Source organism: Brienomyrus brachyistius, chromosome 2 (genome assembly GCF_023856365.1).
Source record: "Brienomyrus brachyistius isolate T26 chromosome 2, BBRACH_0.4, whole genome shotgun sequence".
NCBI classification, from domain to species: Eukaryota; Metazoa; Chordata; class Actinopteri; order Osteoglossiformes; family Mormyridae; genus Brienomyrus; species Brienomyrus brachyistius.
Genome location: NC_064534.1, coordinates 30,943,702 through 30,957,020, shown reverse-complemented (window position 1 = coordinate 30,957,020; position 13,319 = coordinate 30,943,702). Strand labels below are relative to the sequence as shown.

The 13,319-nt window shown below is 41.3% G+C and overlaps 2 protein-coding genes across 5 annotated transcripts in view; both read left to right on the top strand.

Moving 5' to 3' along the window:
* Positions 1 to 13,084, top strand: part of srrm4 (serine/arginine repetitive matrix 4) — a 50,651-nt gene extending 37,567 nt beyond the window's left edge. Inside the window, exons 7-14 of one of the 4 annotated variants that reach the window (XR_007385442.1) lie at positions 2,364 to 2,453; positions 3,456 to 3,615; positions 6,229 to 6,557; positions 6,716 to 6,913; positions 7,001 to 7,105; positions 7,365 to 7,490; positions 8,819 to 10,469; positions 10,753 to 13,084. Coding sequence is in view for 1 of the 4 variants with exons in the window: in XM_048995803.1 (XP_048851760.1) it covers positions 2,364 to 2,453; positions 3,456 to 3,615; positions 6,229 to 6,557; positions 6,716 to 6,913; positions 7,001 to 7,105; positions 7,365 to 7,490; positions 8,819 to 9,044 (1,234 nt within the window). In the remaining 3 variants the exon portion in view is untranslated. Of the gene's footprint in view, positions 1 to 2,363; positions 2,454 to 3,455; positions 3,616 to 6,228; positions 6,558 to 6,715; positions 6,914 to 7,000; positions 7,106 to 7,364; positions 7,491 to 8,818 lie in introns of all 4 variants that reach the window. The other 3 variants (XR_007385440.1, XR_007385439.1, XM_048995803.1) reach the window with 3 other exon arrangements.
* On the top strand, positions 9,080 to 13,084 carry LOC125718860 (uncharacterized). The gene is made up of 3 exons (XM_048993083.1): positions 9,080 to 9,103; positions 10,279 to 10,746; positions 10,904 to 13,084. Exons 1-3 carry the CDS (start codon positions 9,080 to 9,082, stop codon positions 11,372 to 11,374), a joined length of 963 nt encoding a protein of 320 aa, XP_048849040.1. The 3' UTR covers positions 11,375 to 13,084.
* Positions 13,085 to 13,319: the final 235 nt, after the last annotated feature.

Here is a 13,319-nt window from a genome sequence, read left to right as displayed (position 1 = left end):
CTCTCCAAACTCCATCACTGACATTCAAAATAAAACATCTCTATTCAAATGGCATTGTGGCTCCTCAGGGAAAATAACGCAAACCTTAATTGCAAAAAAGCTTCAGTGTAATGCCTGATGTGAGTTATCAGAACACAGTAATAACAACATTATTTTTCCAAACACTCAACTGAAAATATTGGTACCACTTAGAGGTCTTATTTCTTTCGTATCTTAGTTTCTTGTGTCCCTGAACTTTATTTTTAATAAAGTCATAATGTATGTTAGCTTTCCATCCTGAAATTGTAAACTTCCCCGGCCTGTACATCTGATTTGAATGCATTAATATTCTTAGCATATTAAGCTCCAGGGTTTTTAAATATTTATCTTGCATTCAGCTTGCATGCTTCTTTCGTACTGTATATGATTCACAGCCCCCTGTTCCTTCAGCTTCCTCCTGTGAAACAGGAAGCTCCTCTTTCACGTTATGTCAGGGAAAAATGGCTCTGCCTTTCTTGGGTGTGAAAACTGTTAGATCTCATGCTGTATATTTACCTCTGTGACATTCAGCACTCTTCAAACTTTAGGGTAGATAGAGATAGTGTGATTATGACTCCTTTAACAGACTACAATTAAGACTCCATTATGAGTCTGATTATGAGTCATTTATATGCATATGATTAAGACTCAATTATCTGAGTCTGATTATGTCTCACTTACCTGCATATAATTAAGATTCAATTATCTGAGTGCGATTATGACTCCTTTATCTGAATTGGATTAAGACCCCATTATCTGAGTGTGATGATGACTCCTTTAGCAGAGAATGGTTAAGACTGCATTATCTGAGTATGGCTATAACTCCTTTAGCAGAGTATTGTTAAGATTCTATAATTTGAGTATGGTTATAACTCCTGTAGTAGAATATGGTTAGGACTCCATTAACTGAGTAAACTTCCTCCATTTCTGTCACCTTGCCACCATAGAGTACATAATCAATTTATTTTATTTTCAGCCACTGCGGTGGCTGTTTAGTAGCTAATAAATGCAGCTCATTTGGAGACATGTAATTACATTGCTCCATTATCTGAATATGACTATAACTCCTTTAGCAGAGTATGATTAAGATTCCATTATTTGAGTATGATTTTGCCTCCTTTAGCAGAGTATGGTTAAGACTCCATTATCTAAGTGCGACGATGACTCCTTTAACAAAATATGATAAGGTTAGGTATGCTTATGGCTTCATTATCCGAGGATGATTAAGACTTCTCTATCTGGACGTGATTTCCTGTTATCAGAGTGCTTGCAAGATATCCTCATTGTGATGCCCAGCACCTAATTATGCTATTTATTCATTGGGTTCTTCATATTGGCACAGGCGGATGATGGTTTCAGTCTTTTCTAGAACACCTTTGTTCTCTGGTAATTGCAGACTGATATACTAGTGGCTTCATGGCAGAGCAAGAGGTTCAGTCTAACCCTTCAGGTTCCTGTTCCTGTCCTTAGCCCGGGTCTGAGTGCCCTGTAGGGAAGCAGGTGAAGCCAAGGCTCTCTCACAAATATGCATGAGTAGCTGCTTGCTGGCAGCCATTCTTCTCTGCCCTGGCAGCCGGGATTATGGAGCCTTGCCCTTATATTTTTGCTGGGTTCTGGGTGTCCTCACCTCATCTCAGCCACTAATGAGCATTGCGATAGCTGTCGAATGTCTAGCAGATATCACGTTCCTGCTGTACATTTTGATTTCCTCATCCCCATTCCATTCCAAAGCCAGTATCTTGCACTCTATACATGGATGCCATCGTCAGGCAGCCTAAGCTGACTGATTTTTTCCAAGGTTCATTTCACCGTAAGCTGTCAAGCAGAGGGGGATATGGTTACGTTTCTGTGCACTGGGGGATAGGAGATTAAATTCAAGGTGGGACTCACAGCCTCCTGCCAACAAACTGTGCTTCAGAAAATCCATTTTCCCCAGTTATGACATTGACTGCTAAGAATCTCTGAGTCACTGGGGTTCAAGGACATGTTTAGGGGTCCACAGGTGTCCAGGACCTTGTGTCCATTAACAGGAGACTCCCTTTACTGTACTTATACAAATCAATGATTATATCCTCAATGCAGAACAATATATTGTAAGGTGAAATTTAGTCCTTCTTTCTCAAAACTTTTGAGGCAATATTTTGTGCAATTCCAGCAGACGTTTATTTCTAACATACTGGAACATTCTTCGGTATTACACTTGCCGTTTGGCAAATAAGAAATTATTTCCTGTGCCCAAGTTAATCTGACTGTGACAAAGTTTTCTGAGACTCCATAAAGAGGGAATTGGGGGGTGGGGGTGCTAGTGGCTGAGATTTTTATCACCTTCCTGTTTCACTGTGCAGATCTCGGAGCCGCTTACACAGGAGACGCCAGCGCCCCCGTAAGTCAGACTCAGAGAGTTCTGCTTGCCGGTCCTCCAGCCCTGATGTCAGGTAAGGGGACAGCCTCCTCCCACCCAATCCTATTTGTCCATCTGTGTGTCCAGCAGTGGCCTATGCCCAGATCAGCTTGATGTCCTGGAAGCCACTTTGTCTGTGTTGTTTGACTGTGAGTTGGACCATATCACCACTTTCTTACGGGCACCAGGATATTTCTGAGCATTCATCTGTCCCTTCAAACCTGTGTATTTTCTGTATATGTCCAGCCACATGATGTGTCCTCAATCTAGGTGGTTTTCAGGAACGCAGTACAGGGGGTCACAGCACATGCAATTTCACCCGCTTTCTGATTCAATCATAAACGATCTAGAACAACTGTTTGTCAGGCCTCGCAAGGCGGACCCCTCTTACCATATGAAAAAATAGCCAGGGTTTAGATTTGAAATAGTCTGGATCTGAAGATGATTGCTTTTAAATCCCTCTTGATCTCTCTATTATGTGGAATTTCTGTGGGACATTCAATAGCCCAAATCATAAAAGTTGAACCTTTACAGTGTGTTCCACTGAAACGAGAGAAGCGAGAACAAGCAGAATTACCTTTCGGCTGGCTCCATATTCCATTATTACTGTGATAAAGTAATTCCGCACTATAATAAACAGTGTGCAGTCATTGCTGGAATCATTCTGGGAGCAGATGCCCCTTATCCAAGTGCATTGCAGCTCTTGAGTGTAGCTTTGTTGAAGATACAGTATATTGGTTTTTGTCTGCGTGAGTGAAGACAGGATTTGTCACGTAGATGCAAATTCTGGTATTTGCCAAAACTAATTTGTAATATGTAAAATTAATGCTAACCCTGACTCTCACCTTGTGTACTGTTATCCTAACCCTAACCCTGACTCTCACACTGTGTACCATTACACTGTGTACTGTTACTTTAATGCTAACCCTGACTCTTACCCTGTGCACTGTTACCCTAATGCTAACACTGACTCTTACCCTGTATACTGTTATTCTATTGCTAACCCTGACTCTCACCCTGTGTACCGTTACCCCAGGCGTCTGCACAGGTCTCGGTCGGAAAGTCCTGCCAGGCAGCCGGGCCGTAAAGGGAAGGATCGCACATCCACCCAGCAAATGGTGCTCAAGCTGGGGCCGCCGACCGCTCCAGCCTGTAATACCCCACCCATGCACCGCCCAGCCCCCTCCGACGGCACCGTAAGTGCTCTCTGGGTCCCTCAGATGATCCTGTTCCTCATGATGCCCCCCAGGCCATGTAAAGTCCCCCCAAGGTTTAAAGCTGTAATGAAATTGATGGTGATGCACCCACTTACAGGTCAGGCTGGGTGCACTCTCTGCCTGCACCTGTAAGGCTCAAATCAAATACATGCTTAAAGGAAATAAGTAATTAATTAATATCACAAACATCTCAATTCCTATGAGAATAAAAAAATCTATTTTTTTTATTGAAATATTTGGATTGTATAGGTAATATATGTGCATATACAAGTTTTATTTATGAAATACATGTATTTTTTGTTTTACTTTAATTATAACATCAAATATGTAAAATATTTCTGCTTTTCTCAAAAGGCAAAAATTAAGTTATCTCACTTTAAACTACTTTTACATGGCCTGCCTCACATTTCCTGACCTTTGATTGTTTTTATTGCTTTAAGTTATCCGTTTGTGTGCTTCAGTTGGTATATTCAGTCACTAAATTATCACAGAACTATCAAACGGAACATTTTCCTATTAACACTAGGACATACTCGTAATATACTTCCTCCCCATGCTAAGATAATTCTAAAATGCACATATTTACACTTTATATCAATATGAAATAAATTATCATTATTGTCTACTTACACTGTCTTTGGTACAAAAAAAGGTTAAGTACTCTTTATAGTAGATTTTATTAAATTAATAATACTTTTAAACTATTAAATAGTTTAAATATCCATTTAAAGTACACAAACAAAAGATTATATAAATAGAATTTTCTTTTTATTGATTTTAAACACCAACTGTTCACTAAATGCCACTGAATTAACTGCAGGGTATCATTACGCTGACTTGAGGTGAGTTTTATGATGTCCAAAGATCTTAATGTATTTTTATTTTTTGTAGCCATGTATCACATTGTTTCCTAGCAGTGGTGACAGTTAATCTGCTTTTTTGTTCACTGAATCCAAACTGGATATTTTCTTTGCACTTCTTTTCTAAGAAAGCATCTCACACAAATACAGGAAAGGTAGGTATTGGTGAGATAAGTAAGGATTCTTGATCAAGAGGGTAGTTTCTGAGTGACAGTATATCTCAGAGGAGCATGTGAGCAGTTGTAATATGTACTGTTGTTTGCGGTTCATTTTAGGACAGCGTTTAATAGGATCTTCTCAGTCTGCACATGAACTTCATGACTTGCTTTCATGTGATAGGTTAGGTTTCTGCCTGAAGTCTCTGTCCCCATGGGGGGCCACTGTGTTCCTGACTTAGAGAGGATGCTATAGGCTGCCCAGTTCAGGACAGGAAATTGAAGGGTGGTGGATATATTTTAAAGCAAAATGGCATTTTATATCATTAACAAATGTTTATTGAGTTATGGCGATGAAGAGTAGGACAACAACTATTCTTGATGATCATGGTTCTAGGTTTTATTTAAAGCATTAGGGACATGATACCTTGTCAGAGTTATTTTACATACTGGAATGATTGAACTAAAAATCCCAGAATGCAGTGCGGGCAAACGGTACAATCAGAGCGATCGATAAGATGCTGAGCATAATATCGATGCAAGGGCTCAAACAAACATGCTAATGTTGACAGTGCCTTTGACCTCCCATTTAAGTGTCTGAAATGACCCTTCCTGCTACTGGTAATTAGGCATGTGGATAAACCTAAAGCTGTATAACGAATACTATAAGTGACCTTAGCTTGTATCTTTGGGGCTGAGACACTTGGCATCACCGGTCTCAGGCATTTACAGAACTCTGCTAGCTCGTGGTTGGGCTCAGGCCATGAAACGCACCCACAAAGCACATCGTCATAAAGTAAGACACAGAAGTAGGGAGTGTGCCAGCCAGCCAGCCGGCACAGGGACTGAAGACAGGGTAATTGTCTTTTCTTGTAATTTACATCTCTAATGATGCACTTATGTTGCCCGCTCTCCCTCTTTTCTTACACCTTACCTACTTAAGGAGGAAATCTTGATTGGTAAGTCGATGCTACTTGTAGACACAGGGATTTATTTTAGGTCGCTGGAGGCAGATTAATTTCTTCTTTCAGGAAATAAGAAAAGAATTACAAAAACTCTGTACTTTTCTGAGGGTTTTTCTTAGTTAAGAGTGATGGAATATCTCTGTCTGCAATACTGTTCATTTGTTACATAATACCCATTTTGTGATGTTCGTTTGCTGTTCCTTTAAGACGACTTTTTAATTGGGACTTATTCTCTTTGTTTTATTTCTTTCTCAACTTTCTCAAGACAGTCAATAGTTTAACCTGCATATTTTATCTCTTCCTTTTAAGATCCCATTTGGTTGTTCCTTTTATATGTTCTTTAGTTCACTATTTATTTAGCTAAATAAGTTTATTCATTAATTAATATTTTTTGGTTTATTTTTTGTTTTAGTTTTTCTTTTGCATGCTATAAATTTGCATGACCTCCTAATCTCTCTGATTCTCCTGTCCCAAAACGATTCTCTTCTCTTTGTCCTGTAAGGAAGTGTGTGCCTTTTATAGAGTATTAACAGTGGCTCATGCAGGCTGATGCTCTTACTTGGTGAAACCATCTTCTGTAGTAAAGCGACAGACCCCTCTGTCTGCTTCCAGATTGTGCACTCAGGCTCTGCAGTTGGAGTTTTTACCCAAAAGGGGATCGGCCGCAATGTTCTGTCCACTCAAAACAAAGGACAGCAAGACTATGACTCCGGCAACGACACATCCTCTCCCCCGTCAACCAAAACCAGCCTGTTGAGGTCAAAGGTCAGCGAGGAGAAAAGCAGCCTTTGTCAAATAGGGTCACGTTCCCCAGAGAAGTCGAGGTTCACAGGTGGTGATAACTCCTCTGATTCGGGACACTCGATGACCAGTTACTCCTCCTCGTGCAAACCTCTGCCACTGGACAGTGGTACGACATTCATTAATGGGAGCAGCAGAGGGTGAGTCACTAATTTGAAACTAAAATCATGAGCACCGTAAGCATCTGAAGCACATGCATAACTCTGTTTGTTCTGAGCAGATATATAGCTAAACATTCAGCCGACACATTAGCCTATGGATCATTAATAGTGTTCATAAGTCATTCTTCTTTCCTTAGCATGTTGACTCCTGCAGTTTGTGGGGGAGGTTGTGGGAGGCCCAAGGCATCCAGAGTCACTCCTGGTCAGAATGTGACTCCTCCACGCAGGCGGTCTGAGACTCGATCCCGAAGCAGCCGGAGCCGGAGCAGGTCCTCGCGGAGCTCCCGCTTCTCATCCCGCTATTCCCGCAGTCGGTCACCATCTTCAGAAAGGAGGTGCGTCCATGACGTGGCCATTTCAGTCTCCAGAGGGCGACCGAATTCTCGCCTGGGTACCCATTGCATGTCTTTGCCTCTCTGAAGGTCATACTCTCGGACGCCCAGTTCTTCGGGAAGATCCAGACACAGCAGTGTGGAGAGTGGAAGTTTCCGTCGAAGTCCCAGTTACTCCAGATACAGTCCAAGGAGGTCTGTGGATCTGTGAATATCAGCAAACCCTGCGTATGCTGCTATCCATCAATGGCAATGACTTGGAAAGCGATATTGTGCAGTATATGAAATATATTTTAAAAGGCTTGGCAGAGATGTCAGAAAAAAGTCTTTGTTGTTTTAAACCCCAGGTCTTCATGCACATAATAATGAGGATGAGATCTTGATAACATATATGTCAGAAAACATGATGAACAGTAGGCCATGTTTTGAAACCTGATTCTCAATTCAATGAAAGGGCTCAAGAGTCACAGAGAGATCACAAGAGGTCAAAACGGGAACGGCGGAGAAAGAGGTCGTACTCTCCCATGAGGAAGCGAAGGAGGGACTCGCCGAGTCACCTGGAGGCCCGGAGGATCACCAGGTGGGGAGACGTGCCCAGGAGGCAGGGAGAAGCCTGCTGGCTGTTTGTCAGCCACAGAGAGTTTAAGTGAACTCCTGTATTGCGGTGCCGATCAGCAGACCCTGACTGGCCTGCTTGTTATTTTTTCCATCAGGACTGGACAGTTATTTTCTGTGGTGCACCAGATCTGAGCTTCACTGTTTCAGCAGTGGGCATTTCCGCATGCCAGCATTTGCAATTATTCATGAGATTGTAAAATAAATCTGTACCAGTATTTATTATTATTATTGTTGTTGTTATTATTATTATTTTTTTCATTTTAATGATTGCAGGGGCCACTAAAAATAACTCTGCTGGCCAGATATGACCCACAGGCAGCTTTTGCCCAGGTCTGGTGTACATGGTTCAGTAAGTTTGACTATGGAGAGATTGGGAGTTTGAGATGTGCTCTCAGAGAACAGGAAGGAATGTTCATTTCCTGTTTCTTCGAGTTTAGGCCTTTTTTCTGAAACTTTTTCAGTGTTTTTTGTTAGCCTGTTGACTAACGGCGCCAACAGTATCATTTAGGTCTGGCTATCTTAAATTGTCTGTCTTGTGGAACCTTGGTTCCACTCTTGTGGCAAACCTCTTCCCCACGGTCTGGCACTAGCAGGGCCAAAAGCATGACTAAACCGAGCTGGTTGCATCACCACCATCTGATTGATCAATATGCATGGAGATTCCGGTGTTCTGTGCATGGATTATCTGAAGGAAAAAGCGTATATATTTTATATATTATACACTATTAGCTGTATATCATGATGCATTCCGAAAAACTTGAAAATTTCCAACCACCTACTTAAAAAAGTACCATAAAACAGAATGGATTAGTAATGTAAATTTAGCGTTTGATATTTGCATAACATGCCGATTCTCACAGACGTACTAGTGGAAATCAGCACACAGTAAAAATAAATAAATACTAGTAATTGCACATAGTAAATCATGATGTAGACTGTGTGAACAGTAAATCTCTTCAGTTCTACGTCACCGTCGCTCTCCAGCAACACCTTTACTGAGCCAGCCCTTCTGTAGTGGAAAACCGAGGCCAACTTGAACCGCACCTTCATTGGTCTCTCTTTGAGGTACGGCTTGGGTACGGGTCAGTCCCTACATGCCAGTGCAAAAACGCCTTGAGCCTTCTAGGTGAATGAGAAAGTACATTGGCAGGGACCTCAATCAGTCAGTGACTGGTGAAGTTAGGGGGGAGATTCGAGATCATTGATGGGGAAGGGTGGGGGGCATTTTACAAATGAGTACAGACAGCAGTGCTGTTTTGAGACTTAAGGATCTCTTGTGGTGTCACGCAGCGCCAGAAAGAGGCCAATCCCCTACTACCGGCCCAGCCCCTCCTCCAGCAGCCGCTCCACCAGCTACTCGTCCTGGAGCAGCATCTTCACACGCAGCCGGAGCAGGAGTGCCAGTCGGAGCTGCTCCACCTACAGGAGCTACAGCCGCAGCCCGTCCTGGAGCTCCATCAGTGTGCGGAGCAGCAGCTATGACTCTGTGGGCATCTACAGCCGGGCTCACCGCTAGCCAGGCCCACACCCACAGCCTAATGAGCAGTGTTAATGGCACCGGCCGAATCAGAACTGGTACCAAACTTTTGACTCTCCTGCTTGTATGCTTCGGATGTAGAAGATATCAGCCAGTGTTCTCTGGTACCTTGTTTTAACCGTCATTGTGTCTCGTATTAGGACAGTGGTGTTTGTTTTGGCTGTTGATGAAGAAGCAAGGATGTACAGTTGGTCTTTTGTCCCCCTTAAAATGACACCGTGAGAAAACGGCCTGGGTCCCATCTGGGATGTTGATCCAGACCCGAGTGGCTTTAAGCATGGAGTCTGTAGCAGTTATAGAGGGTTCACAGAGACATTTCGTTAGATGAGTGGCTGTATTAAGAATTGGCAAATACATTGCAAAAAATATTAAGAAATATTAAAGCCATCCTTATTTCTTAGTTACTTATGGGATTGCACATTAATAATAGCGGCTCAAAGTCACCTTTGTTTTCATTATGCAGATGCACAACAAAATCAGGCTTGCTGCTTTAAGGAAGGTTGAAAACCTTGGTTATGGCTCATAACTCCAAATTTAGTGCGACCCCTTAAATTATGAGCTAGGCAGTTCATGCTGAATTTCTTTGTGTAGTTTTGATGCCTAACACTACCCATAGCCAGACTGATACCGATATCATACCAAACTGATACTGAATATATTTGCTCAAAGGGGAAACTGGAAAACAGGCTCTTTTGAAGACTGGAGACACAGTGGAGGGTGAGACGTTATAAACGTGTGGATGATTTCATTACGATCTTAGAACACTGATATTGTTTTTTTTCCAGGCCAAAATATTTAGCGTTTTGATACTTCTTGTGCTGTGAATTTGTCAGAGTTCCCCAGCTTTGACCATTGTTTGAGATGCCTTGGGCCTCATATATATTTTATTTCCAGTTTTATATTTTTATATATATTTTTATTTTAATTAAGTTTATTAGTATTTACATTACAGCACATTCTGGTTTGTAAAAGAAAAATGAACTACTATGGTCATCCAAGCCAGAATTAAAGCTTTAAAACACTGCTCTATAGTCACAAGAACCAAAATATCACTCTACACAGCTCTGGCTAAATGTGAAAAGGACTGGTTAGGGTGTAAAGGCTAGGTGCCCGACAGCTGTAGGTGGTGGAGAATCCCCATCCAGACATCCTAAAGCAGTGTATGGAAAGTCCATATGGACTCTGGGGCAGGATTGGCAAACGGAAGCTATAGGGAAGAGAGCAATTCTTAGGGTGCTGCTCTGTGGTGTCAGACAGCGAGGCTGTAAGCCATTGCCTGAGCCTGGAGGTGTTCATCAGCCAAATTACAGTGCATTATCACCTGGAGGTGTTGTCAGACAGATTACAGTGCATTATCACCTGGAGGGGTTCATCAGCCAAATTACAGTGCATTATCACCTGGAGGTGTTGTCAGACAGATTACAGTGCATTATCATCTGGGGGGGGGAGGGGTCCATCAGACAGATTACAGTGCATTATCACCTGGAGGGGTTCATCAGCCAAATTACAGTGCATTATCACCTGGAGGTGTTGTCAGACAGATTACAGTGCATTATCATCTGGGGGGGGGGGGGTCCATCAGACAGATTACAGTGCATTATCACCTAGAGGTGTTCATCAGCCAAATTACAGTGCATTATCACCTGGAGGTGTTGTCAGACAGATTACAGTGCATTATCACCTGGAGGTGTTGTCAGACAGATTACAGTGCATTATCACCTGGAGGGGTTCATCAGCCAAATTACAGTGCATTATCACCTGGAGGTGTTGTCAGACAGATTACAGTGCATTATCATCTGGGGGGGGGGTCCATCAGACAGATTACAGTGCATTATCACCTAGAGGTGTTCATCAACCATATTACAGTGCATTATCACCTGGAGGGGTTCATCAGACAGATTACAGTGCATTATCACCTAGAGGTGTTCATCAACCATATTACAGTGCATTATCACCTGGAGGGGTTCATCAGACAGATTACAGTGAATTATCACCTGGAGGTGTTCATTAACCAGATTACAGTGCATTATCACCTGTATAGGTTCATCAACCAGATCACGGTGCATTATCACCTGGAGGTGTTCATTAACCAGATTACAGTGCATTATCACCTGGAGGGGTTCATCAGACAGATTACAGTGTATTATCACCTGAAGGTTTTCATCAGACAGATTACAGAGCATTATCACCTGGAGGTGTTCATCAAACAGATTACAGTGCATTATCACCTGGAGGTGTTGTCAGACAGATTACAGTGCATTATCATCTGGAGGGGTCCATCACACAGATTACAGTGCATTATCACCTAGAGGTGTTCATTAACCAGATTACAGTGCATTACCACATGGAGGTGTTCATCAGCCAGATTACAGTGCATTATCACCTGGAGGTGACTAATTGGTGTCTAAGATAATGTGTTCTTCAATAGTACACTAGACTGTAGTTTAGACTGAGCATTAAATAATTGAGATGAGTTTTTATTTCATATTTATTTTATTTATGGTTCTATTTATTTATTTATTTATTTATTTATTTATTTATAGGACGGAAGTTATTGGTCGCTTAAAGATGAAAACCACTTGTTTTGTAGCGTTTTTCAATGTTTCATTTAGTTATTGCTGAATTAATTCTATTTGTATAATCCTATCAGCCTATTCTGGAACTGATAAAACAAAGAAACTTGGCCCATACAGTTTCAAGCTGCTGAGTTTATCTGATGTGTATCTTGCCCTGAACATACTTATATACTTTATTTATTCAGACCTTCCGTTGATTGCCAGGCAAATGAGGGTCAAATTTATTTATGGGAGGAAGTTATTCAATGCACATTAATTTTTTTATGGTTCACATGTATTTTCCGTAATTTATTCAGGCTTTTTATATGTGATGGAATGCAGTCGTGTTTTTTTTTATATATATCTCGATATTTATTTTTGAAAAAAAGTCGTGTTTCAAAGAACCGTCACAAACTGCAGACTGAACGAAGACTTGCAGCACGTGAGAGTGATTTTACAGCTTTTTCAGGGTTTTGTGAAAATGCATTAAGAGTCATATCGGTGGGGGTGATGGCAATCGATGTCAAGTGGCGATCTGTTGTTGAAAGTACGTATTAGACTGTTCTTTTTCGAAGCTTTTAAACACGAACTTACCTGGTCCTCATACCGGGCAAGTGATCCTGAATGTTCTCAAACAGTATACTTTGCCCAGAGCGTGTAATTTCTTCATATATGGCAAATTTCAACTAAACCAAGTTGATGAGGAAAAAAGTGCACTCCCTATGCATTGTATATAGGAGGATTGCTACCTTATGTGTAAGATATTGACTAACGGTCTGTCCAGTAATTCATTCTGAGGTTAAAAAGATAAAATATTTCATGGCACAATACAGCGATGCTTTCAAAGTGGACTACGTTATATGCTTTTTTAGATATGAGGTATACAATGAAGGAAATATTAATAACTTTTTTGTTGTGTAAATACACATCTGTGAAAATGGAGAGGGGGATTTTAATATCCCTTCCACGTCACGCGCACTACAGAATTAATGTGAAAGTTTCTTTTTTCCCTGTGTCAATAACGTCTGCCCAGTGATAGTGACTCCATAGACCTGCTTTGCGACTCTAATGCAATAACCCTGAAAATTGTGAACTTACGCCAGCGATTATGCTTAATTAAAACCATAAGATACTGTCTAGGTCCAAGGAACCGCTGGTAGATACTTTGTTTTGGAAGAAAGTGCTACACTGCATACAAACTCTCTGAAAAATTAAGTGCATAATTCAATTAGATACATATTTTGTCACTTACTGTACGAATAGGCTGAAGCAACCTACCAAGATGGTAAAAACTGGGATGAATATGAATTTAAACTAATTACTGGTGCATTTGAAGTGTGTCAAATCGGCTTTAACGTTACTCAGCTCATGTTTATAACATGCCCGTCAGATCCCCTTTAATAGTCTTCCTCTTCAATTTTGTGAACTTGTACAATTTCCAAAATAAAAGCTATTTCAACATCACCACAGTCTGCAATTGCTTATTTATGTGCTAAAAATAAGCAGATTATGCTGAAAAGACGTTTCCTTTTAAAAAGACATATGTGCATATTCCTTAAAGGTAATACGCATTGCTTTTTCAGCAAGCACAACGTCAGAAAACGTGCGTCCGGGACATGAGAGAGCCTGATTTATCTGGACGGTGATGTCATTTCTCCGTCTTTCCCTCGTTGCCTCACGGGTGGCCTTGAAGCCTTGA